General features: G+C 42.3%; 1 protein-coding gene and 1 pseudogene across 2 annotated transcripts in view; one reads left to right on the top strand and one right to left on the bottom strand.

Moving 5' to 3' along the window:
• Window positions 1-655: 655 nt before the first annotated feature.
• The window catches only part of SHROOM1 (shroom family member 1), a 291553-nt gene continuing 267409 nt past the window's right edge, over window positions 656-24799 (bottom strand). For both annotated transcript variants that reach the window (XM_078653086.1, XM_078653087.1), the window contains 4 exons: window positions 19105-19683; window positions 17969-18089; window positions 14314-14586; window positions 656-2853 (listed from right to left, as the gene is read on the bottom strand). In XM_078653086.1, the coding sequence (XP_078509212.1) occupies window positions 2599-2853; window positions 14314-14586; window positions 17969-18089; window positions 19105-19683 (1228 nt within the window). In that variant the 3' untranslated portion in view covers window positions 656-2598. The remainder of the gene's footprint in view (window positions 2854-14313; window positions 14587-17968; window positions 18090-19104; window positions 19684-24799) is intronic.
• Window positions 21435-22090, top strand: LOC144767104 (ATP-dependent RNA helicase SUPV3L1, mitochondrial pseudogene; annotated as a pseudogene).

Genomic DNA, 24799 nt, shown 5'->3' with positions numbered 1-24799 from the left:
TCATGCAACTAACTATCGCTCTTACCAAACATGTCCACACAAATACAGCAAACATTCGAACCCCCTTCCCACCCGCACTGTTAGCTAACATCGCATGTTCACGTCAGTGGCAGCTCAGTCCTCTGCCGCAAGAGAGCGCTCTAGGACCGTCCATGCTTGGTATGAAAAGGTTCTATAAATACATATGTTCATTTACCCGAATTACGAGCTGTATATAAAGCACGGGTTGAACTATTCATCCCCTGTTTTAGAACAAAATCCTGTTTTGATACTGCTAAAAAACACCATTGTTCGCAAGAAACTGAACTGCAGGCTGGCTGTATGTAACCGCTGTGTACGCAGAAAACGTGCACTGTAAACATCACCGTTTGGAATGGAAGGTACATGGCGAAAACTATCACCACATACCAAAAGCATGACGTGCAAAACACATTTATTTCATGGTGACGTACAATGACGTGGTGCATGCAACATGCGAGTGGTGTCTTCACCCGCTCAGCCGTTGTTCATTGGAGGCGTCTAGACACCGAGATTTGAAAGGATGCCGGAGTCTCACAGGTCACACCGACTACACCGCTCCTGGGAACGTTGCTATCAAACACACTGTCATGACCTGACTGGTGTGCCCCTGGCCAGCGAGGTAAACACGACACACACCACCACCCTGAAAGGCGCACTTCAAGTGATATCAAACGCGATATCCCGCCGACTCATTCTACAACATGTTATACCCGTCTCTAAGTGCCGTCGTCCCACTGAGACCGAAGGGGGAAAGCGCCTCGAAGTTTTAGTCGCAGCACAAGACTGTGCGAAACTTTGGATAAAATAACCTGCGTGCAGTTCCACGTGACAACATGAATGACTGACAGTGACAGGTGAACAAGTACTGTAGTTGTAACAACCCTCAATGGTTTTATGGATGGGAAAAAGGCCCACGGGTGTGTATTGATAAACATACATGTCCGTAGTAAAGTGGAGACCCAGACCGCAAACCCCGCTGTCTGTCTGTCATATAGTCATAGCGATTATATATTTGTTTTCTGTAAAAATTCCTAACATCTGATATTTAGGCAATGTGTGTAACCCAGCTCCTGGCGTGTTGCTTTGCACAGTTGTTGCATTTCTATTGGGAGACACCACTCCATTCCTGAGCGCTATAGTGAGGGGAAGTGGGCACAAGTTGGTAAAAACATCCCTCGCTTTGTTTTTCAGCTCACCAGAGTCCATGACTCCTGGGCACGGATTACAAGGCCTGGGCATGGCCCCGCCTGCTGCTCCCGCCTCGTCCTTGAAGGGAGTGGTGTGCGGGGGCAGATTCTGCAGTGTCCAGCAGCCCGGCGAGGACATGAAAGGACAGGTACCCATGGTCTGGAGAACCTGCAAGGGCTGCTAGCCGCTGGAAACGTCAGACAAACTCACTATGGAGCCGAAAAGCACACTGCAATCACGCAGACAAGACCATGCCTCGAGAACACCCATCTCCAGTAAAGCCACAATAAATGACACATTCACCCCTGGGCAGATTATCTGATACCGTGTGGAGTAAAGGAAACAATGTCAAATTATGGACTCCCATTTTTGAAAATACCCCAGAAGAAGTTACAGGGGTGACTGAGAAGGTCCCTGCAACCTCGGCTGGGCGCTTATGTATAAATATCTAATTAGGCTCCGTTCAGGCTCACACACAGGGCAGAGGGCTTTGGAACGTTACTGCTTAGAGAAGTCTTTTTTTCCTTTCCACACCTGTTGTAGGCCTGTCATTCAATGTCATACCACTGGCGGTCTACTGCACCCATGGAGCTCTCTACAGGGCCTCAAGGCAGGTTTGAGTTATACTCTGGGAACAGCCGAATGTAAGCAGCAAGCCTTAGGCTCCCACTCCAGGAACTCTACCTGGCTGAAGGGGCCGCTCCTCAGACGGACTCTATGATTCATTTAACCTTTCTTACCTTACCTTACCTACCTACTTGGTATCCCCTCCTCCCATCATGCAGAACATGTCACTCTTATAGTGGAAAAGGTGGTAAACTAAAACTCTTGCAGAACTCTGCACACCACCAGTATAAACCTTGAACCATGTCTCCTGCTCACTCAGAAGTCCTCGTTTGGTTTGTGAGGACAGAAATACAAAATGAGGGACAATGTTAGAGACCATAAACGTGGAAGAGATAGTCAGAACCAGGGCCACAATAGATTCTTGCAGCGCTCAATACTGATGATTTCTTTACTTCCAGCGCTCATAATTATTGCAGAGAAGGGGACTGAGGCACATAGGGTTAAAGTGATACGCCCAACTTTACACAATTGGGTCGAGTGGGGACATCTCAATCAAGCATTTCTGTCCCATGTTTCACAGTCGACGACTTTGTAACTAGACCACATCTCCTTCAGGACAAAAACCTCCACAATAGGAGAGCCCATGGCCAGTTTCAGGTTCTTGTGTCACAGTAGAAAGTGGTTCTCTTTCCATGTGCAGCAAAGAATTCGATCAGTAGCAATCAGTAGTGTGGAAGCAGATACCACTGCAAGAACACTTCAGCACTTGCTTGCAACAGTGAAGGGCCTTTCTGCCCCAATTTGCCCATGCATGAGGCTTCGTCATGCCGGGATGCTGTCCTGCAGTCGCTCCAGCTGCTCCTCATGAAAGCGAATCTTCTCGTCCAGGTCCTTCTGCTCAACCAGGAGACACGTCTTCAGCTTCACGAACAGCCGGTACTCCTGCAGCTGCTGCTCACTAAGGTACTTGGCCAGGATGTCCGAGACCACCTTCTCCCGGCGGTCTAGGTTCTCCTTGAGGTCCTTTGCGTCCTCCCGCTGCCTGGACAAAAGGTTGTACCTCTCATTGAGCGAATGCTGTAAAAGACAGGAGGGAGACATGTCACAGGAAGACACAGTCAGAAATAGGATTTTTCTTTTAAATAGCTGCAACTTTTAACGTGAAATATTTTTGTAAAAATATTTGCAATATTAATGCCAACAAACATCACCAAATTAGGCTTAAAAAGGCTATCAACATTCTATGAATGCACCATCCAAACAATTGAATTTAACTGGGCTCTACTGATCACAACCAATATAGCCCTCTCGGGCCTGCATGTGTGCCGACATGTGTACCAACATCCCCACTGTATGTCAGATGTAATTAATAAGAAATGCAACTCTCAGTGCCTGTCCCCTTCCTCTTCTTTCACCCCTTGTTTTCTTGCCTTTTTCTGTCTGCCTTTCTCTCTTTTTCACTAAATAACGTCATGTGGGGTTAGCTAAACAAACGTGTCATAATGTCTCAGGATACTGATGTATAAACTGTGATTGGTACAACCTATGCTAACCCTGTAACAGAATTGCTAATGTATTGTTGTCTAAAAATAAATAAAACACGTTGGAAAAAAAAGGTGTCATGGAGAAAAAAAAGGCGAAGAAAAGAGAAGAATAAGAATCCTCATTACCACAGGAAAATTATCCTTCCATGTGATGTGGTAAAGCTTGGCTCGCCATTCAGTAGAATCTTTCCCTTGAGACCATTTTCATAGATCACAGCCAGCATTTCTCACTCAGTTCCATAGTATGCAATCTTTACTATTCAAAGGAACTTATCATATGGAATATAATATATGTCTTTGGAAAGCAGTGGTATACATGACTTCAGATTTTATTGGGGATTCTCATGTGAGCTCTTTAGAGAGGGAACCAGCTTACGTTTTCCTGGCCATAAGACCATTCTTTATATTGCAGATTTTAAGTTGGTCCCGAAATTTAGAATTCATGTTATCGATTCTCTTTGCAAGACATAGAAGGGTTCACCATTATCAGCATTCTGTCATCCATCGGCAATTGCTTTAAATCCTGCACTACTGAGAAGATTTCATATTTATCGCCTGTTGGAATGGTTTTGGGGGAGCAGGTTACTGGATTTTCGAGCTGGAGTAACAAATACTCATTCATACAAGATAGATGCATTTTTATCACAGCATTACTACCTCGACTTTCTTCTCAACACAAGGGAGTAGCGTGTGCAATGTCTTTCCAATGCTTCCCTTTGTGGGTAGAGTGAGAATTTTCGCACCAGCTACCAATGAGACTTAGGCAAAGTCAGTTAAATGTTAGGGCAGCTTTTAATGGTGGCTGTCAGATATTTCAAGTCAAAAGTAAGTTTATTATGACCTTAGTCTTTAAACAGGTGCAAGAGGCAGTATCACAAGATTAAAATGTTCACATAAAGACGTTTAAAACATTCTAAAATTAATCCAATATTGGTTAAAACTCTTACATGCCCTTATTCTTTTGCCAACGTCAATAAAATTGCATTTCAGATAACATTTTGCATTTGTGATTAAAACCCATTCATTTCCTTATTCGAGAATAATTTCATTAAATTAAAATTCATACAGTCCTACAGATTAATCCTGGTTTCTTAAATCACTCAGTACTACTTTTATGTATTTCCCAAGAGCAATTGCAATATCAATAGTGGGACTTTCAGTTAATAGGTTAGCTGCCTGCACCCTAGAACTTATATCATATTTTAGGAACACGGGCCGTAGCCACTGTTTCCGCTGTTCCAATAATGTCAGGCAATCGAGCAGGATGTGTACCAGGTCTCCTTTGCATCCCAGATTACACCTGCAACACCCTTTCTGATCTAACATTTTCGTTTTCAGGTCTTTATTTGTTAACAATGGATTAATTCCAACCCGCAGCCTTAAGATCTCTTGCCTAAAGCCGCGGTTGGGTAGGATGTCTAAATAAGGGAACCAATATTCATTTGACCAAGCGCTCATCATGTGTATTACTGATTTCTTTTTCGCTAAGTATTCCATATCAATCATTCCAGATGTTTCCTTCCCCTTTAGTTTCAGCTCACTCCTAGTACAAAGTAATTGATGCGTTTCCTGGTTCACCTCTACCATTAGTCCTTTACAAATTTGGGTCACTCTTTCCCTGCATGCTTTTGCCCATTTTAGGTTACTCGTTTGGATTTCCTTCCTGCACCATTGTGCTACTTTTTGTCCAGTCTGAGTATTGCCATTTGTGTTAGTATCTCCCAAGACTTTGTGCCTATTTCTCTTCTTATAGCTTGCACCATAGCTGATTGTGGGAGAGAAAGGAGGCCTTTGAGGCATTTCCCCTCCACCAAGTCCCAGGCTCCCTTACCGCTCAAATAAAGGATTTCTGCCCCGTACAGAACTTGGGGGGGTGGGGGTGGGGGGGGTATCATTGCCTCAAAGGCTCTTCGCATTGGTCGGTGTGACATCTCTCCATAATCCCTATTAAACATTTTTAGGCCACATATTGAAGTGTGTGCTTTAGCTTTTTGTGTTTCCAGATGCGTATCCCAGTTTAGTCTCTTGTCAAACCATATACCTAGGTAGCGATACTCATTAACCGTCTCCAGTTTAAGCTCACCTAGGTACTAGTTAAATCTGCTTATTTTTTTCCCAAAGCAAAGGACTTTTGTTTTATATAGATTGACAGTTAGAAATTTACTAGCACACCATGCATTGAAGGCATTAAGCTTTCTTTGAAGGCCTCTCTCGGTCTGGTCTACTATTACCAGATCGTCAGCATATAGTAGGCAGGGCACCTTATTTCCATCCATTCTAGGGCTTGCACTACCCTCAACCTCTAAGTGGGCCGGGAGGTCTGACAGGAATATGGAGAATAACTGTGGGGCTAAAACACATCCCTGTCTTAAACCATTGTCTATGGGTATTTTTTTGCGTCAAAGAGCCCACAGTATCCTTGATGACTTGCGCCCAGTTGCCTCTGTGTAGTTCCTTTATTATAGTCAGAAGGTCGCTGGGAATATTTACCTTCAATAATGTTTCCCATAGGCATGCACGATCGACTGAATCGAAAGCTGCTCGGAAGTCAACGAAACAACAGCATAACTTGCCATTTTGTTCCATTGACTTCTTTGCCATAGCCCACAATGCAAATCCATGGTCTATCGTGGAGTGACCCTCCCTAAATCCTCCCTGTTCTATGGGGACAATTTGGAACTCCATTACCCATGTGTTAAGTTGATTCAATACAATTTTTTAAAAGACTTTCTCTCCTATATCTAGGAGGTTAATCAGGCGGTAATTTTGCGGTGCCTCCATGCTTCCTTTCTTATCGATTGGCCTGATTATTGCACCCTTCCAATTAGGTGGCATTTTGCCTTCTGTTAATATTATACGGAACATCTGTGCAAAAAATCTTGCCCACCACTTTACTTCTGACTTCAATATTATTGCTGGGAGATTGTCGGGACCTGCCGCACGGGTTAACTTCAGATCTCTTATTGTATCTTCTACTTGCTTTACATTAAATTTAGCTTTTAGGTCTTCTGATATTACTTGCCATTTTTGGATCTCTACATGGACTCTGGGGGCTCTTACCCCATACAATTCCCTTATATACTTCTCCCATGCGGCCTCACTAACTACACATTTTAGTTCGCCATTCGTTGGGCCAGAGGCTGCCTTTACCAATTTCCAAAATTGTCTAAGGTTTTTTTCCTCAATTGCTTCCAGCAGATTTGACCAACATTTCTCTTTAAATTACCTTTTAGCGTCATTTACCATTTTTTTGTAGTCTCTTTTTAGTAGGGTTATGTGATCCTGTCTCTCCTGGGTGAAGTTCTTTTTTTGTCTTCTTTGTTCTGCCCGTATCTCCCTTTTTTGAGATTGGCACTCCACAGAAAACCATTTTACTCTACTGGGTGGTTTCCCGCTAATATTTTTATCCCTTTTTAGTACTATTCTTAAACACCGGACTACTTCCTCTAACTTTTCTATGAACCATTTCAGGTTTTTATTCTCTAGATTTTCCGGCTCAATTTTAATTTGCATAGCTATCAGTTTTGCCTGATATTCCTCCGTGAGTCGTGTCGTCACACGTTTGGGGTACTCAACCTCCTGGGGGATCACTTTATCTCTGGGTACGCTTCTTCCCCCAAGTATTCACTTTATCTCTGGGTACGCTTCTTCCCCCAAGCTGTCAGATATCCAAATGTACTTTTGTGATCAAAATAAAAAATGTCCCTACTTTCACCAGAAATCAAGCACCCCGACTTTTAGCAATGTTCTCAGACCTAGAAACTGAAAGAAAATGAACAATAAACAGGTCTAGGTGGTGCAAACAAAACCGGCTCTACTTGTTTAAGCAAATTCCTACCTAACTTGCTTTTGTGTGGTGTAATGAGAGGAAGTAATATTCTATCTATAGTCAGCCAAGAAATTTCAACATTATGGCCTGGTTAAAAATAACAACAAAAAAAAGAAGCACCCATATTGTAGGTTCTAGGGATCAAGGCAACAGCTCAGTATATCATACTTAAACTACAATGTCACTTTAAATGCGACCGTAAGACAATTATCACTCCACTATGAGCAACATTTCAGAGATGTCTGCAATCAAACAGACACATTCAAGAGCACCAATGAGTATGAGGAAACCTTAGGGCCCATAGGAATACACATTTTATACAACACCACATGAAAGCGAGGAAGGCTGGTGGGAGGCTGGTCTGTACCTTAATCTCCAAAATCACTTTGTGAAGTAGAAGAAACCTTTTCTCCAGCATTAGTTTTATCTCTCCAGTGCAGAGGTTGCAACACATCCAAGCACAAAGGGTGCGTGATCATGAATTTTATTGTCTGCGATTTCCCCGAGACCCCAATTACACCCTTTTCAATATAATTTGATAATGACTTGAATTTCTTTGTAGCAGTCTCGGAGTAGATACAAAATAATTATTCTCGATCTAAAATTAAGCAAAGGGAATTAACTTGACACGTTCACCAATTTAGGGAATAACGTCCTCTTCGCAAAATCTCTCATAATGGTGAAATGTTGAGCAAAAAGACGCTTGCAGCTCCGACAACAAATTAAGTTTCCAGGTTATTTCCGCTCATAAAACCTACTGTTTATGGGATTTTTTTACATGCATTTTTTTTAATAGTGCAGCAAGTCCATTAAGGTGGTGATGTTGACGAAGTATAACATTTAAAAAACTATGTGTTTGGCAAAAGCCTCATCTTTGACATCTGAGGGAGAAGACAATTTGATTAAGTTGGGATTGCACACAAGATTTCTTTGTTCCGAAATCTGCGACATAGCCAATAGAGACAGGGAGTAAATACAGAGGGAACAGGAGGATTAGAGATGGCACGAGAGCACATATGGTCCTTCTGGCTGTGATCCCGTAACCAAAACATTTCCATTTGAAACTGCATTCCCCACAAACGCCTCCTCTAACTTCTCTACCGTCTCTCGGTCTGCTACCGGGTCACTTCGTGGAAATTGGACTTAAACGTGTACGATTTTTAGAGCACACAGCTACCCTGCAGTCTCTCCGGACTTTGGAATAATTTACAAAGCATGGAACGCCCTTCCGCTCCACCTCAGACAGACAACATCGCTCCCCATCTTCGCAAGAAACTCAAAACCTGGCTCTTCGACAGACCCCCTCCTTGATGGAATGGAACCTGCACCCCCCACCCCTAGCGCCTTGAGACCCTTACGGGTGAGTAGTTGCGCTTTAACAAACTCCTGATTGATTGATTGACAAAGTAGACTACGTTCGGACTGTGTGACAACCTAGATTTATTTCTTCAGTTCCCGATACCTGACCTCCTTAGGCCCCCTCTCAGTAGACACCCCCTTGTTTGCTGCCGGAAGACCTGGTGTGAATAGGAGGCAAGGACACTACACCCACCTGCACAACATCATGTAATTGTGGGAGTGGCACCAGGGCGGGGGGAGGGGAGGATGGAGAGAAGGCACATTGCTTTGCAACACCCGTCTGCTTGGCAACACAGCTGAAGCTGCCCTACTGCACACCTTTACTCAGACCTTGCAGACATGAACTGAGGCACTTTGAAGATCAGTTCATGCTGTCCCTCCTTGTCTGGGGCTGACTGGCATGCACCGTGGCAGTGCTACAGGAAGCAGCCCTTGTTTATGCATTTTATTTTGTAGCTCTGCCCGAGTACTGGGGATATGAGTGGACATTTAAATCTATGTCTGGGAATTTGAGGCTGTGTCTGGGTGCATGTTGCCTACGCCAGGAGATATGGCTGCTGTGATCTGCATCACAGCCTCTGTTTGAGCAAGGTGGTGTTAAGGAATATAAGGTTGTATTCAGGCACATATACATTGTAGCATTACACCACTGCAGCATTCCTGGTACATCATACATATTTAAATCTGCGGTTAAGATATACTGGTGTATGAGTTTTGCTATTTTACTAAAGTCTCACTTTAATTATATTATACTTCTTTTCTTCAGAGATGTACTTTTCAGTGATATAACCAGGGTCAAAGGTCACATGACTTCCTGTGATTTGTTTGGGTGAAGGGAGCGCATGTAATGCCACTACATGTGATATCATCATGGTACCCAAAGTGCATGATTGCTTTTCAGCTGCCTGTAGCAAGTTGGTGAATTGACGTCCATAAAAGAGCCCAAAAAAACACCAGCGGGGGTACGGGTGGGTGTTTTGGAGTTCTCCTGCCTCAGGGTAATCATCACCCAGTTAACACAAGAAAAGGGTATGGGTATAAGGTGCTGGGTTGTTTAGTTCTCACTGTCAGGCGAAACTATGACATCACTCAGAATCCAACCAGAAGGAATTTGCTAAATTAGATGAGCTTATCACCATCTGTGAGGAGGGAATCACCAGTATAAAGCCTTGGGCTGATTCCCCTCTACAGACACCGATACCACTTTCCCGACGCTCTTACCAGGATCCCACAGGAGCGCGAAATCCTTGTCGTTGTCCCGTGTTTCCACAGACCAACGCTGACGAGAACCCGGAAGGGGGAGGGGAATGCCCCGGAAGCTCTTTTCATGCTCCAATGAAAAGCAAGGAAGGAGAAGGAGGTCAAACCGGGGGCGAAAAACCGGGAAGAAGGACGCTGGACGAGCGGCGCGGAGAAGACAGACCCTGTAGCTGTGCACCCGAAGAAGACCCAAGGAGCGGAGACGGAACCGGACGAGCCTTGGTCTGAGGAGTGGTGGAGTCGTCCGGAGGATGCTGTAGAGTGGCCGCAACTCTGGAGAGTTGCGGCCGAGCCGGTGAGTACTAGCATTCCTTGGGAAGGAAGGGGGAAACGAGGGAGGCAGGTGGGGAATCAGGGCTTCATTAGTGGATTTTAGCTGTAGTGCGAGGAGCTCACTGTTTTGGAGGACCTTGTTGTTTTGGGGAGTGGGTGGCTCACTGTTTCGGGGACCTTGTTGTTGTTTTGGGTCATATGTAGCTGCCTTTAAGCTACAAGCTTAACGCCGAGTTGTTTTGGGTTATGTGTAGCTGACTTTAAGCTACAAGTTAAACGCCGAGTTGTTTTGGGACATGTGTAGCTGACACAAGATTAACTCCAAGCTGTTTGTAGGGTCTTCTGTTATATTGTTTTTTTTTTAGGTTACAGAACAGAGTACCGAATATCAGGTGGAACTGATATGTTAATTGGGCAACTTCGACTTTAGGCGACTTCTTTGTACCTATACAATTATCCCAATCCACCCCTCCCTTCACTTAGTCCTTTCCAGGCACTTCTTTTCATTTTTAATTTCACCATATAGCCTGAGCACTAAAGGTGTGGTGACGGGTACCACTTATTGAATAGCCCCAAGATATAGTGTTCTGACGGCTCTTCTTACTCCCTCTTATGAGCCTCCGGGGAGAACCCTGTGATTCTGAAGATGAGGAGCCAGGACCATCGGCCACTATCTCACCATCCAGTTCATCATCAGAAAGAGAACCTGAAGAAAACCCTCTTGAATCTACAACTTTTGTTACTTCTGGCAATAAAAGTAGAACACTTGGCAAATACATACAGCCTCCTCGCCTGTTTATCAAACCTGCGCCCCCACACCATCTTTCAGTGATTTCTAGTTTAATTTATTTTTAGGTTTTTTTAGTGCACACCTGGCTTAATGGTGCAGAGGAGCACTTTACAGATTTTCTTTCATTGCAGGAGAGAGACATAGAAAGAAAGATGATGAGCTACAGAGAGGGATGGCGGAATTCAGGTCTTCTACTAAGGCCCGAGATCTTCTACTTAGGCCCAAGACTGCCTCTGGATATGATACCAGCAGCCTGAAAGGTACCAGGCAAGAGACATGGCCATGTTGGCATATTGTAGGAAGGGCCGGATTGCTCGCTTATTGTATCCAGCATTTACCTGCTGAGGCACAGGGCCACTGATATCTCTGCCAATTTTTCCAGGTCCTTGAGGTAATTACATCAGGCAGAGTGAGTGCTTTAGGTAAGAGGGAGAAAGGAGTGAGAGCAAAAAAGAGACAGAGATGAGATAGGCGTAAGGAAGTAGGGCTGGTTTGAACAATTTTACAAGGGCTGCTTTTGATTTCCAGTCTGACCCTGGTGGTGGGATTCTCATAATAATAATTGCTTGTTTTGCGTTTGCCATTTCAGATTAATGTACATAACATGTATAACTATTACCCATTTTAATGTTACTTTAATGATACTCTACAACCTGGGTCCAGAGACCATCAACCTCTACAGCTAGTCTGCACCTCCATGGACTGCCGGGCCAGAAGCCTCCAGCCTCTTCATCGCTGCTGCCATCGAGAACATTCAACATGTGTTTTTACAATATTTGTGCTACAGAGAGCATGGGATACTGGAGTGGGGTTACCGCACTCTCAGATAGAGGTGCTGCTAGCGAGGGGAGGCCCAATGACCAGGCATATTGTTGGGTCATTACTTAAGAATTATGATTCTGTGAGGAGACCCACTGATCTCGACTTCTATACCTGAATGAGACAGTGATTTCTACGGAGTTTGGAAGACCTATTAACTTTGCATTGAAAGTACACCAAACAACTCAAGGATTAATGAGCTCCTGGAAGACTGTATAGGCAAGGGTCCCTCTGAGGTGTACACTGTACAAAGGTATACTTTGTGCACATGAAGTGTCTTTAAGGGAGCCCGTTCCCTGGGATCATCAGCACCAGGTGTGAAATATACCCGCTCATGTCTTGGAGGTGCATCTCGTAGACTCAGCGATGTGCACAGAGAATAAAGATCTGTTGTAAGCGTTACCTGAGCCAGGCAAAAGGAAATACACCTGTGCTCCTACCACTTCCTGTACTGGCATTTATTATTATTCCTGGAGTACTGCAGGAGGGCAGCGTGTTGGCTGCCATGCCAGCTGGTGTCCTCTCCAGTTCCCACCCAAGTTCTCCTGTTTGGAAGGGTGTTAAAATTTTAAGGTGTCCCACTTTTAGGTGGTACATGACTTCCTCACAGTGTTTGTAATGGACCATAAATACGGACGCCCTCCGTCAAAATCTCCCACTTCATCCTGAATTCAAGAAGTCTCTGTGCAACAGGCCAAAGAGACACCTAGCAGGAGTAGGGCTCTGCTGATTGCAGGTTCCTTACAGTCTAGCACTAGGATCAACCTCTAAAGGTGACCTGGACGAAGACCCAGTCTTTCTGCCCAGCGTGGGGAAGCGCAGGAACATCCAGGAGCAAAATCCAGCCAACTGGAGCCTGCTCAGAGAATGCCTTAAGAATCTGAACCGCTCAGAAGCCAAGACAGCCTTGAGGCAGCTGACAAGAATGGAGGAAAGACGAATGTATGTGATCAAAGGCTGAGGACCTGCAGAGGGACTTTCCCAGATTACTAGAGTGGGGATCCTGAATTGTCCACAATCAACACACTACTATTCATCACTACAATGGAGATTTTATATCCCCCCATTTCAGTCACAAATGGAAACACATGTTTTCCTAATTCCCCATACCTCTCTTCCAGGCTTTAGACCCGTCTCCTTGAAACTGGGAGTGTTTGAATAGTCTTTCTTGCTCTTAAAATTAAATTGTAAGATTTATCCACAAATGTAGTCACAGGTGGCTCCCAACCACAAACCTTCATTTGCAGTCCCAACTGATAGGACCTGTGGGTCCAGTGGCTGCCCCGGGTTCCCTTAGTTCCCCTGCCCCCTGAAGATCTGGACTGTAACCAGCTGCTTCCAAGATTTAGACCGTTGAAGTTTGATACACGCTAGAGATGTCCATGTCGGTGCGAGTATTGATCCAGCACCCTGTCCCTCTTCATAGACAATTGACAAGTTATGCCCCTAAATGTTCTCCCTCGTGAACTATGCACTGTATGATGTGGACTAAATGCACCCTGGAAGACCTGTTAAGTGTATGATGAAACATTGACAACAGTCCTTCCAGCTTCCAAAACAACATTTTGGAATTGGGTTGAATGCTGGTTCCATTTTTGATGATGGAAGTTTGGGCTTCCCGACGTTTTTTTGTGTGCCATAAAAAGTGCCACACTCGTCTATAGTATTGGCCTGCCTTTATCCAGGACCCCATGAAACTAAGTCAGATACATCATAATAAACTTGCAAAATTGCATTCTTCTTTCTTTTACCCATTCCCTATTGTTAGATTCGAAAAATAAATCCACATTGTAGCAAACCAAAGAACAAACAAAGGTTGCAGAAAAGCTTCCTTTGGTTAACACTGGCCATGGGGTCGAGTGTTATTTTAAAATCTAGTGTTTAGAACTACAGGATTATAATAGTCTCTGGGGTCTTATCCCAGCATTAGGGTCCTCTGGTGTTTGCACATTTTCCTACTGTATCTATACTACACTTTAAGCTTTTTTATATGTAAATAAAGACTTCCAACATAATGTATATAGCACCGAGTGGACATTTAGCACACTGAGAGCAATAACTTGTGTCATGCAGTATCCGAGTTCCAAACTCCTCTACCACTTCTTGTAGTAAGCCTTGACATATACAGTGGTGTGTACCAGTGGAGTAACTTTGTTATCATGTGAAGCGTAATAGTATCAGAGGCCTGGGAACACCATTTGTAAATGCCATTATCCATCACAAATCCTGCACAGCGGTGACTAACTACCCCAAAACCTAACAAAAGGACTTCATTATCACCCTAATAATGCCAGACACCAACTACACATCAACACCTCCACTCATCTCTTTTGAAAGAGTTAATACCGTATCTATCAGCTATTGCGGTCTTAGGTTTTAAATTGAAACACAAGATCACTTTTTATGATATGCAAACACTTGTCGGATCCACGTTCCAAGATGCCTGATGCATGTCAACAAACACCAGAGGCAGAATGGCCTATCCCGGAATGGGAATGTAAATATTTACTGATAGGACAGTAGTAGTGAGGGCATCATAGAGTGATTTTACATGCTTGCTAGTCATTCCCCACTTGCCTGTACAGCACTGGGTATGTGTGCATTGGCTTTTAATTTCATTTATTGACAAGAAGAAAGGCAAAAGCGCCTTCCCTTCCACATACCTTCTCCTCTATATCCGTGTACTGGTTGACTTTGCTGAGAGCGTTTTCCACGCGGGCGAGGCGCATTGACAGGCACAGCAGCAAGTTCACCACCTTTTCAAGGTCCCCTATAAACATCATGTAGCGGTCATACTCGTTGGATTTGCAGACTTTCTTCACTAGAGCTTCCAGTTCTGTCCCATAACCACTGTTCTCCTCCACGTCAGAAAGTAAGAGCTGATGATCCTTACGGAGGCGCTGAAGTTTTGCTTGAATGTTGGATACAAGTTCCACCTGTGAACGAAAAGACCGAATTACAACTGAACGGCCTAGGAAAGGCACAACAACTATCAAGAGGAGAAAAGGAATCTGTTTAAAAAAAAATATCATGTTATCAGTTTCACCTCTGCAGAATTGCTGCTGCATACTAATAGCGAGCAGATACCACCATACTGGTCAAGGACACATTGGCCACATGTATGCTGTTCAGGTGGCTAGGAAAGGCTAACTGCATACTCCATCAGGATATGGCCTAACAGCTCTTCAATGATCACTTAATCTTTAATGATGCAGGCCCCAGATGCCAACCATAATTGAGATATCTGACTTGGTATGATCTGATTTCAGGCAACCTTTGCAAATCCTGATTTTCTTAAGCCTGAGTGTCAATGCAGAGACCTGTGGCTTTAAGGATACTTTCAGGTTAGACATTGCTATCCACTCTGCTTTTTGTGAAAGAAAGTAATCAAAGCGATTGGTCGATAGCTGACCAGCTATTCACTATCGAACTTTAATGGTACAAGAGCAACTCTAATTGCACCAGTTTCCTTCATTTTTTTTTATTAAGAGAGCCTTTTTTAAGGAACTATACCTTCTGAAATCTAACTCCAGTTGCAACCAGTATCTCAAACATTTCATTAACCATTCCTGATAGTTAATATTATTTAAAAAAAGCTCAGGTATAAGAATATGGTGAAGAACCATCCTTTCACTGGAGGTATCTTGGTTTCAAGAATGACAACAGCTGAATAAGCCTTGAGATTGCGTGTTCGGCATTATTGCCATATAATCCTTCGGGCAGCAGGATATGAAACTTCCTGTTTTTTTTGCACTTTTTCCCTAGCTAATTAGATGAACTAGGTTTATATAGTAATATATAGCAATTTCTAATCAAGGATGTTCAAGGAAATCACATTTACCTTCTCGATAAGCGGTTTCAGATTTCGAGGGGTATGGTGCACTTTGTTGGGCAGCAGAAGACAATATATTTCCAAAAGCTCCAGGGTGCTCGGTTTGTTCTCCATGATCTAATTTAAGTTCATGTGACCAGTAAATGAAAGGTCACATGGCCTCATTATGTTTCTCCCTTTTTTACTTAATAACATCTTTTTTGCAGTTTTTGCATTTACTACCAAAGGTGGCACATTTCTGATCAACATGATTACAGAACGTATATGATGTTTGCTTACATTTAAGCACTTGTTGTTCTCATCATTCTCTTTCACTGTTATACCACATACGTAGGTCAAAATAGGCTATTCATAAACCCCAAATTTTCTGCAGTTTGTACTGAAAGCCTTGTGCTAAATACATTGATTACTCTGTGACGGTGCATCTATCCATGCCCGGTCACCATTCACAACCCGGTGGAGCTGTAGAGGTTAACCAGTCTATGTTACATTTTGCTAACAGGCATCCCAGCCCGTGTGCTAGGGTATTTCTGGAAGTCTTCTTCCATAATGTCCAACAGAATGAATTTTAGGGATATTGTTCAAATTGGATTTGGAGTATTCAGGTCTGCGTCGAAGCAATTTTGTGCGTGTATTTCTCAATTATTAGGCAAGCACATGTTAAATGGAAACAAAATCACCCATGTTTGCTCCAGATATGGTGCACGAGGTGGCAGGTAGATGTCCTGTGTGCCAGAGACGTTTAAGGTGTGTAATAGGTTCTCTGCTATGCTACCCCCTTTTGAATTGTCCAATTATTTTGGTGGCACATAATCTCATTACATTCACCCCAAATATCTATGTTTGGGCTTAGTTCTTCTCTTGCATCACCCTACATATTGACTGCAGTGGTCTTATCAGTGACAATGGTTGATATGGGGAACAATCTTCGTGATACAATTAGAAATATATGGGATCTACTGCACTTGTTATACATTTAAACCCAAATGAAATCTTCCAATGTACAGAACAAATGAAAAAAAATACACACAGTCCTGTTTACAATCACAAATGTTTGCCTATTAGCGACTTAAAAGAGTTCTACTTACAATAACTAACACACCAGCAGTATATTTTTTCATACATTAGAGCTATAAAAACAAAAACACATACCACATACTGAGTAACTATCATCTACAGAATCCTCATTCATAATAGTCCTAAAAAATGTGTGTTAAAATTCTAAAATCATTCTCAATCCCCCGGAAATTAAACAAAACCCCCAAATCTATTGGGTTTTACTAACCTGACATCCACTTAGACCTTATCTACACTCACTAGACGGGTTCTTTGTCCCCCTCCATTCTCCTACTAGAAAGGAGCATCATCCCAAAACTAAGTCTCTAAAAACTGAAAATAAAATAGTCTTAATGTACATCGTAAAGTACCTTCTCTGCATCGAGACCCACCCGAACTCCATGATGTCACTTGAATCAAGTGATGCAAACCCTTGTATTATCAAAACCATCAACCCCTTCAGTGAACCTTCCATGTTTCCATCCTAACTTTCCAGAAAGCTCTCCAAACCTCAAAGCCCAACTTTCAAATGAATCTTAATATCAACGTTCATCAGTTCATTCTGACGGCTTCTCTAACACTATAGTATATATTTTCCATTTGTAAGAGTCTTATGTTGCTACTGGCATTCTTAATCTGGAGACCTAATTGAAAATGTCTTGTAGCAACGAAAACTATGACCAATGGCAAGACACCTGGGCCTATGTTTTTCTGTAATTTTATGTGCTAGTTTATCCCAAACCAAGAGTTACTTCTGTCTTACATACAGTATATATCCCTCACCTATGTATTACCAATGTTTCTATGTACATTTGTGATTGAAGTGTCGTTGCTGCTAATCAATAAACAAAAAGTGCTCTGCTGCTCTCCATACTGTACCTAGTGGGGGAGGTGATATTCCAGACAAAGATAGAATCTTTTGGGGGGGGGGGGGGTGATATTTCAGTGGCATTCCAGAAGAAGTCTCTAAACAAGGCCAATAGTTTGCCACATGGTCTTAGTGCAGACAGAGACAGCAAAAAAAAATACTGCACTTTTATAACCACATGCTCTGTGTTCGCAAGCTAAAAGAGACACTAAACACTCAATTAACTTAATTATTTGAATCATGTGCATATTGTAGACAAATGCATGCTGTGTTAGAGGATTTCTGGTTATCTGAAATGCAGCTATTGAGGAGTTTCTGAAATGAGACACAAATCCCTTACTGTAAGTCACCTTTTTATTACTTTTCCAGTAGATAGTTTGAGGAAGCAATTACTATGTCCAGTCAGACCTAAAAATAGCCATTTAGGTAACCTCACAATTGGTGGGCTAAAAATATTTTCTTACGTTTGTGCAGTTTGTTTATGAAAACTGCATGCCCATATGATCCACTGAGGCCTCCCGCCATGTTCCCCTATGAGCCATGTTCCCACTTATTCACCCACTTTCTTATACGTGATGTCATCGGGTTCCTTCCATGACTCTCCTTCAGTGGTCTGCGCTTGGTATCTCCTAAGAGGGGTGACGGGCTTTGGAGACGTTTCCATTGGACCTTCAGCCTTCTCTCTGGTGTCAAGTAGAAAAGAGAATTTCGTTACATTGCTTTGACATATTTGTAGGGACATCTGGGCTGGCATAGAACCGCAAACACTGGTATAAACAATAAGGTAAATAAATTCATACTCATGCTACCACCCTGCTTAAAACTCTGTCACTCAAAAAAAATCACATCAGAAACTAGCATTTGATAATGTTGCAAAAGCATATTTAGGGTATCGTGGAAGGTAGTTCAAGTGATTTTTAAAACTTAAAATCAATCATAGGGTGGCAGCATAACAAAATATAACCTGGATCTGTAAATAGTGCTTTAGGATATCTTAGTGCTGAATAACATTTATTTAGGTCTATAATTTGTATTTAATTCAAGGTATTTTGTTTTGCAGAGCAGACCTCGTGTTGATGCTAGAATGAAAACTAATTTGTAAATCCTTGCATATCTTTTAACCCTAACGAAGGGGGGGAAGAGTTTTCAGTAGTTAGCATTAATCAAAATTGTTTTGCATTAACTGCACAAGCAAGTCACGCGTTCAAAGCAGCGCTCTAAAGATTAGGGAAACCCTAAGATTGGACAGGATAGGGTTCACTTTCAAGAATGTCAAGCCAATTTCCCATCACAATTATAACCCAACCAAAGACCATAGTATTTAACCAAATGCCAAATTATCTATTCTAGTAGAAAAAACGCATATTAATAAGACTGAACTATGTAGGAGTATACTGAATGAAAGTGAGAAACATGGATTGCATGCATAGACAACAAACAAAAACAAGTTGACTCAATCAGATTTTGTGTCCATATTCATAAAAAATATAAAGGGGTAACAGAATGACAACAGTGATGAAAAGAAAGCTAAAACACAATATTAATGATACCAATAACAACATAGAAGCTCCAAATCCAACTACATACACCATTGATCAGATAGAGCCCCTACCATTTAACAAGTAGCCTTAGTGGTATCTTTAGCCATGTCCCATTATCCACATTTTTAATCCGGCCCAAAGCCTTTTCTGTACTTACTCGTCATTTGATTTTTGGGAGCGGTTTTTGTTCTTGTTTTTTTTCTCGCTGCGAGACTGGTTGAGTAGTGACATGTCTACTGGAAACAGGCCCTCCATTAGATCCACAGCTGTTTTTCTTAATGGGTTAGGATCGAGGATGTCCACAAGGGACTGGTCTTTGGCAATTATTTCTTGTGCAAGCACCTCACATCGCTGATCCTCGGGGGATTTTACCTTCACAGGTGATACAGCTATTATCTTCTCCACCGCAGCAGAATCATGTTCCATGCTCTCGGAAACTTTGAGTTCAGAGTCCCTGTTTGTTCCATTTTGATCATGACCCACCTGCAAGGATGGTATTGACTGACTGCACACCTCACTCTCCTGGCTGATAACAGCATCTGTTGTCCCAATATGTGGCTCTTGGCTTCCTACTAAAGTTTCATCTGCGTTTGGAACTGGATTCAAAGGATTGTTGCGGTTTTCTTCTTCGGAAACCATTAATGTGGTTTTAGCGTTCATATCCTTTGAAGAAACCGCAGTTTGGTCTGTGTATATTTCTGGTTGAACCTCGCTGTGCTCTTTAGACAGAGGAGTACTAAATTAAGGAGAGTAAGACATGAGAGTCATTTTGAAAGGTTACATTTTCTGTATGAAATTTATATAAGCATATTCAATCCCATTAACATATTCACAATCATCTGTAATTTATTTTTAATAAACACTAGTAAAAAAATGCATTTAATATTTTATAGAATAAAGAAAATTATATGAATGTTACAAAACGATAACAATACATTTTTCAGGTATCATAGTAACCCTTTCAAAGGTAGAACAACATTCAGGGATGGTCCAATGAATATAGAAACTAAGGACACCAAGACAGATCAGGGTACAGGTTGGGAGATAGAGGCTGAATGGTACTTGGTGTTGCACTGTGAAGACAGAGAGGAAAACAAATGTAGTTTGAAGGGATTTGAGGGTTTGTGGAACACATGGGTGTTTAGGAGATACCTTTGAGTAAAAACGGCCAGGCCAGACCATACCAGGGACTGGGCTTCTACTGAAAGAAATATAGCATAATATAACGAGGGCAAGAGAAGTTGTAACAAAAAGGGTTTTATGGAAGTGAAATCTCTGTAGATATACAAAGTTAAAATAAAGTATTTACGACATTCTGCATCAAAATTGAAGACAAAAGAATAAAGGTAACACAAATGCCCAATAATCAAACTGTCATAACATTGGGGATCTTGCTAACACTACAATTTTGAAAAATGGAAACAATTCATGCAAGGGGCCTGTGAAGGAGTTTATTGAGGTTTCGGAGAAGATGTCAAGTGGAGTTCTTCTCGGTTTGCACCACTACTATCTATGATAATGGTACAGCTCCTACTGGGTAATACCATGCTAGCTGGCCCTTAAAGATTCAGATAGAAATAGGTATTGAACATAGGTGGGCTCTTTAAACATAATGGATCTTTTAAAGGCTCTAATCAACTATGTGATCAAAACATTTAGCTACCATGCTGATCCTTTCTCGTGCTTATAGGCATACTTAACCCTCATTAGAGGTATTTGTTTATCAGACAACAGTAGAGCAATAGGTCGCACCCTTGTGCGCTGCTAAATGGGCCCAAAGACTACAGGCTAAAAATCATGTCAACTCGGCTGATCACTGTTTTTAACCATCTAGAGGGAATTAAATAGATCTTTTAATTCTCCATTGATTCTCTTGAAAGGATATGGCATCCTGGTGAACTACAGCGAACCTGATTAGCAAGTTAACAAGACGAGAAAGGAACATTATTTTATTTGGAGTTAGGGCAATGAGATTTCTGATATATTTCATTTTCAACAATGATTTCACTCAAGGAAGACAATATCATGTCTTTTGGAAAAAAAATATTTACACTTTTTTACGTTTTTACTTTTACGCATAGTTTAGAAGCGCCGCTTTTATTCTGGACACCTGCGCAAACCATCTGAATGCACGGGTGTCGGAATTAGGAGGCAATGTAGCAGTGTAACATATTCGTAAGGGCTTAACACAATTGAATCAAACTGTCAAAAGAAGCAAAATGGAAAGGCGTGGTGCAGAAAATAGGTTAGACATTTGTCTTTTTTTCACCAAGCTTTTATAAACTTCAGACAAATGTAATGGGGTCTGCCTATTATTTTAAATTACATTTCACTTTAGTCAGACCTCTTCCTTTAGAAAGTTCTATACTGGCTCCCTGTTCAGCTTCAAATTATTTTCAAAACCTTCTGTATATTTCATCATCATGCTTCTGATGGCAAGATGCAGTCATTTATTTAAAACCTACTGCACAGATACCATCCTAATATATCACTTTGATCATCCAAACCGAAAATGTTGATGATCTTTTCAATTTATTTATGAGACTAAATAGGGGATGTTCCCCCTTTGGACTGCATAGGCAATATCCCTAATAGCTGGGATTTAAGATTACCACCTAATTGGCATGTTTCATCTAGAGGTATTTAACAACAGAATTAATTTCATGATGGATTAACAAACAGTGGCTAAACCTACCAGGCCATCAAGAAGCATTTGACAACAATATTGGTATATTGTGATCCATTAGAAATCCTGGTGCATGAAATCTACCAGAAGAGTAACCATTCCATGTGATCTGGTAACAGGAGAAGAAGTGCTGCATGATGTTCTGGGAGGTAAACGACTAGTCATGCGGATTGCACTACTGAGTTGTGCGAAGTTTCAATACTCTATGAAATTGTAGTGATTGATAAAAACAGATGATCAAAGATTTATCAAGAGAACCAGCATGAACGCTCTTTTTGGAGGAGAAATTTAGATACTTGGGGATGGTGTTGCTATAAAGTTGGTGACTAATCTCAAGTTTACTACAGGAGAGGAAGTTGAGGAACGACACTTCCACCAATTACTGTTCAAGACCATTCACTGGAAATACCAAATAAGACACACACTTAATGCATCGGTTTCTTTCAATAAAAATTAAATTTACCCTGTGACATAACAGATTGAAGCCCTTGAAGAATGTACAGCATATATAGATGTCTTACACTAAGAACAAAGCTGGCAGCGGTAACGAAAGGTAATGTTATTGATAGGGACGATCCATACACAATACTTATTGCAACAAATGCTATAGGAATTGGACTTAATTGGAGTATTAAAATATATATATATTTATATATATATATTTTTTTAATTCTCTGGTACACTGTAGCATTATTGGAAAAAATGGGAAAGAGATTGACACAATCACAATCTCTCAAGATCTATGGATTTAAGGTTGTGCGCAGAGATTCAGCTCAACACTTAAGAAAGGACTGGTCACCACAGTGCTAGCCGAGGCCCTGTTGATTCTGAAAGAAATTCTGAAGTCTGTTCACCAAATTCAGACAGCCGGTCTTCACCCATGCCAGAGCAAGTAGGAATGTTCACATGTTAGCTTCCCGACGATATTGTGACAAATGTCATTGATATTTTTGAGAGCCTTTCAAAAGTAGATTGACATTGTTTGACAGAACACAGCCTTTTCTCTCCACCTTGTTGTTGATGTTTGCCCGACAGTTCAGCAGAAGCAAGCCACTGATATTTGATGTGACATCCAGATATGTTAATTACTCTGAAAAACTCCAAGAAAGTAAAGAACATCAAGTAACTTATGAATCTAGAAGCTGTTCATAATAACCTTGATCTCCATCTGTGATTAAGTTATCTGTTATGGATATGTTCCCAGATGCTCATTTTGTAGGAGCGATACAGAAAGAACTTGACAACGCTAGACAGATTATGGTGCTCAACATTAGAAAATATATCAGAGAATCTGAAATAAAGAGTGCCATGGCTGTGACTAAAGATAGCCCTTCAGCCATGGCTAATGTGAATGACCGGGATCTGTAAGAAATGACTGCTCATAACAATTAAATTCCTGGTCTGAGAAATTGGGTTACTGTTTGACTGGGGTGTGAGCCCTGGTCAAGCAGCAACCACAATCCATGTCAGGCACAAGTAACCCCCAAACTAACCTGTGCTCAGCCCCCTGGTAGCTTGGCACAGAGCAGTCAGGCTTAACTTAGAGGTAATATGTAAAGTATTTGTCAACAGTCCAACCAGTAAAACCGTGAAAACACCACACAAAAAGATCCCACACAAAGTTCCAAGTTAGAAAAATAGAGTAACATTTAATAAATAGAACAAGATCAAAATAATAAAAATCTGTAGAACTGGAGATCTGAATTTTTAAAGAATAAAGTGTAAAATAGCACCAAAAGCTCAAAGCGCCAACCATGGCAATCTGTTCGCCCCCGTCTGGGTCAAAGTCAAAAGTTCAGGCCAACTGCGATGGAGCGCAGGTCAGGTACTGTCCCAGATTAGTACTGCTGAAGTTTTACCTTCTCAAGTTTGTGCCAAGAGTCCCATTTGTGTTGGAGAGGCCTATGAGGAGCAAGGAGAGCATCGTGGGAAACTGTCAGCGTGGCGCGAAGAGCGGACCGGGCAATGGGGACTGGCGGGCTAGAGCTCTGTGTTAGTGCTCCCCCACGGCGGTCGATGCTGCAGTGCGAAGAGATGGGCTGGCAGCAGCTTGTGCTGGTTGTCGGGGAAAGCAGCGCAGTCTTGGTGTGAACGGACACAAAAGCTTGATTTAAGCTGGCTGAGACACCCAAGGGTCCTGGACGTGGGGGCACCACTTTGGGGTCAGCAACCTGCTGCAGCTGTGTCCAGGAGCTGGTTGGGGAGCCCTTTATGTCCCTCATGCTCAGATCAGGAAGCCAACAGACTGTCCCGTGGGGTCACTCTGGGGTCCTGGGTACAAGATTAAGCTGCAGGTTCTGCACCAGGCAAGAGGTCAGCGGGTCAGGACAGCAGCAGCCGAGCAGAGTGGCAGTCCTTGTAGCAGCAGAGCAATCCTTCTTACTGACAAGAGTATCCACAGGTCCAGAAGTGTACTGAAGAGTTGGGGTCTGAGGCCCAGTATTTATAGCCAGTTGTGCCTTCGAAGTGGGGGAGAAGCTTCTTGAGGTTTCCCGTTGAAGTCCCCAGGCATCCTGCCTTTACTGTCCTGGCTCCAGACAAAGTACAGGGGGTAAGCAGCCCTTTGTGAGGAGGCATGACACAGCCTATTCAAAGTGTAAGTGGGGGTGCACCCAGCTCCTCTCTCCCATCCTGCCAGTGATGACCCATCCAGGCACACCTAAGCTCCCTTTTGTGTGTGGCTGAGTGGGAGGAAAACACAAAGTCCAACTGTTACATACACCTAGTCATGTGACCAGAGACTGGGTACAGGCACTAAATGGCTAAGGTAGGAAAATGCCAACTTTAAAATCTGACTTCACCATAAGTTAGGATTTTGAATTGTGATTCCAGAGACACCAAACATGACTTGGTAAGGATTCCCATTTGGAAGGTACACTTATACAATGCAATAAGGTAACTCTAATGTTATCCTATGGGAGAAGTAGGTTTTGCAGTAATAAAAAACAGATTTAGAGTTTTTCACTACCAGGACCTGTAAAACTTAAAAGTACATATCCAACTTTTTAAATACATTGCACAATCCCCTCTGGGCTGTCCAGGCCCTAGCCTAGACTAGACTTGTATGTTTGAAAAGGAAGGTTTAGGCCTAGCAAAATGTTTATTCGGCCAGGTCTAAATGAAAGTTTGAAACTGCACACACACGCTGCCATAACCGGTCTAAGAC

This window comes from Lissotriton helveticus, chromosome 7 (genome assembly GCF_964261635.1).
Source record: "Lissotriton helveticus chromosome 7, aLisHel1.1, whole genome shotgun sequence".
Classification (NCBI taxonomy): Eukaryota; Metazoa; Chordata; class Amphibia; order Caudata; family Salamandridae; genus Lissotriton; species Lissotriton helveticus.
This window is presented reverse-complemented; position numbering and strand designations above follow the sequence as displayed.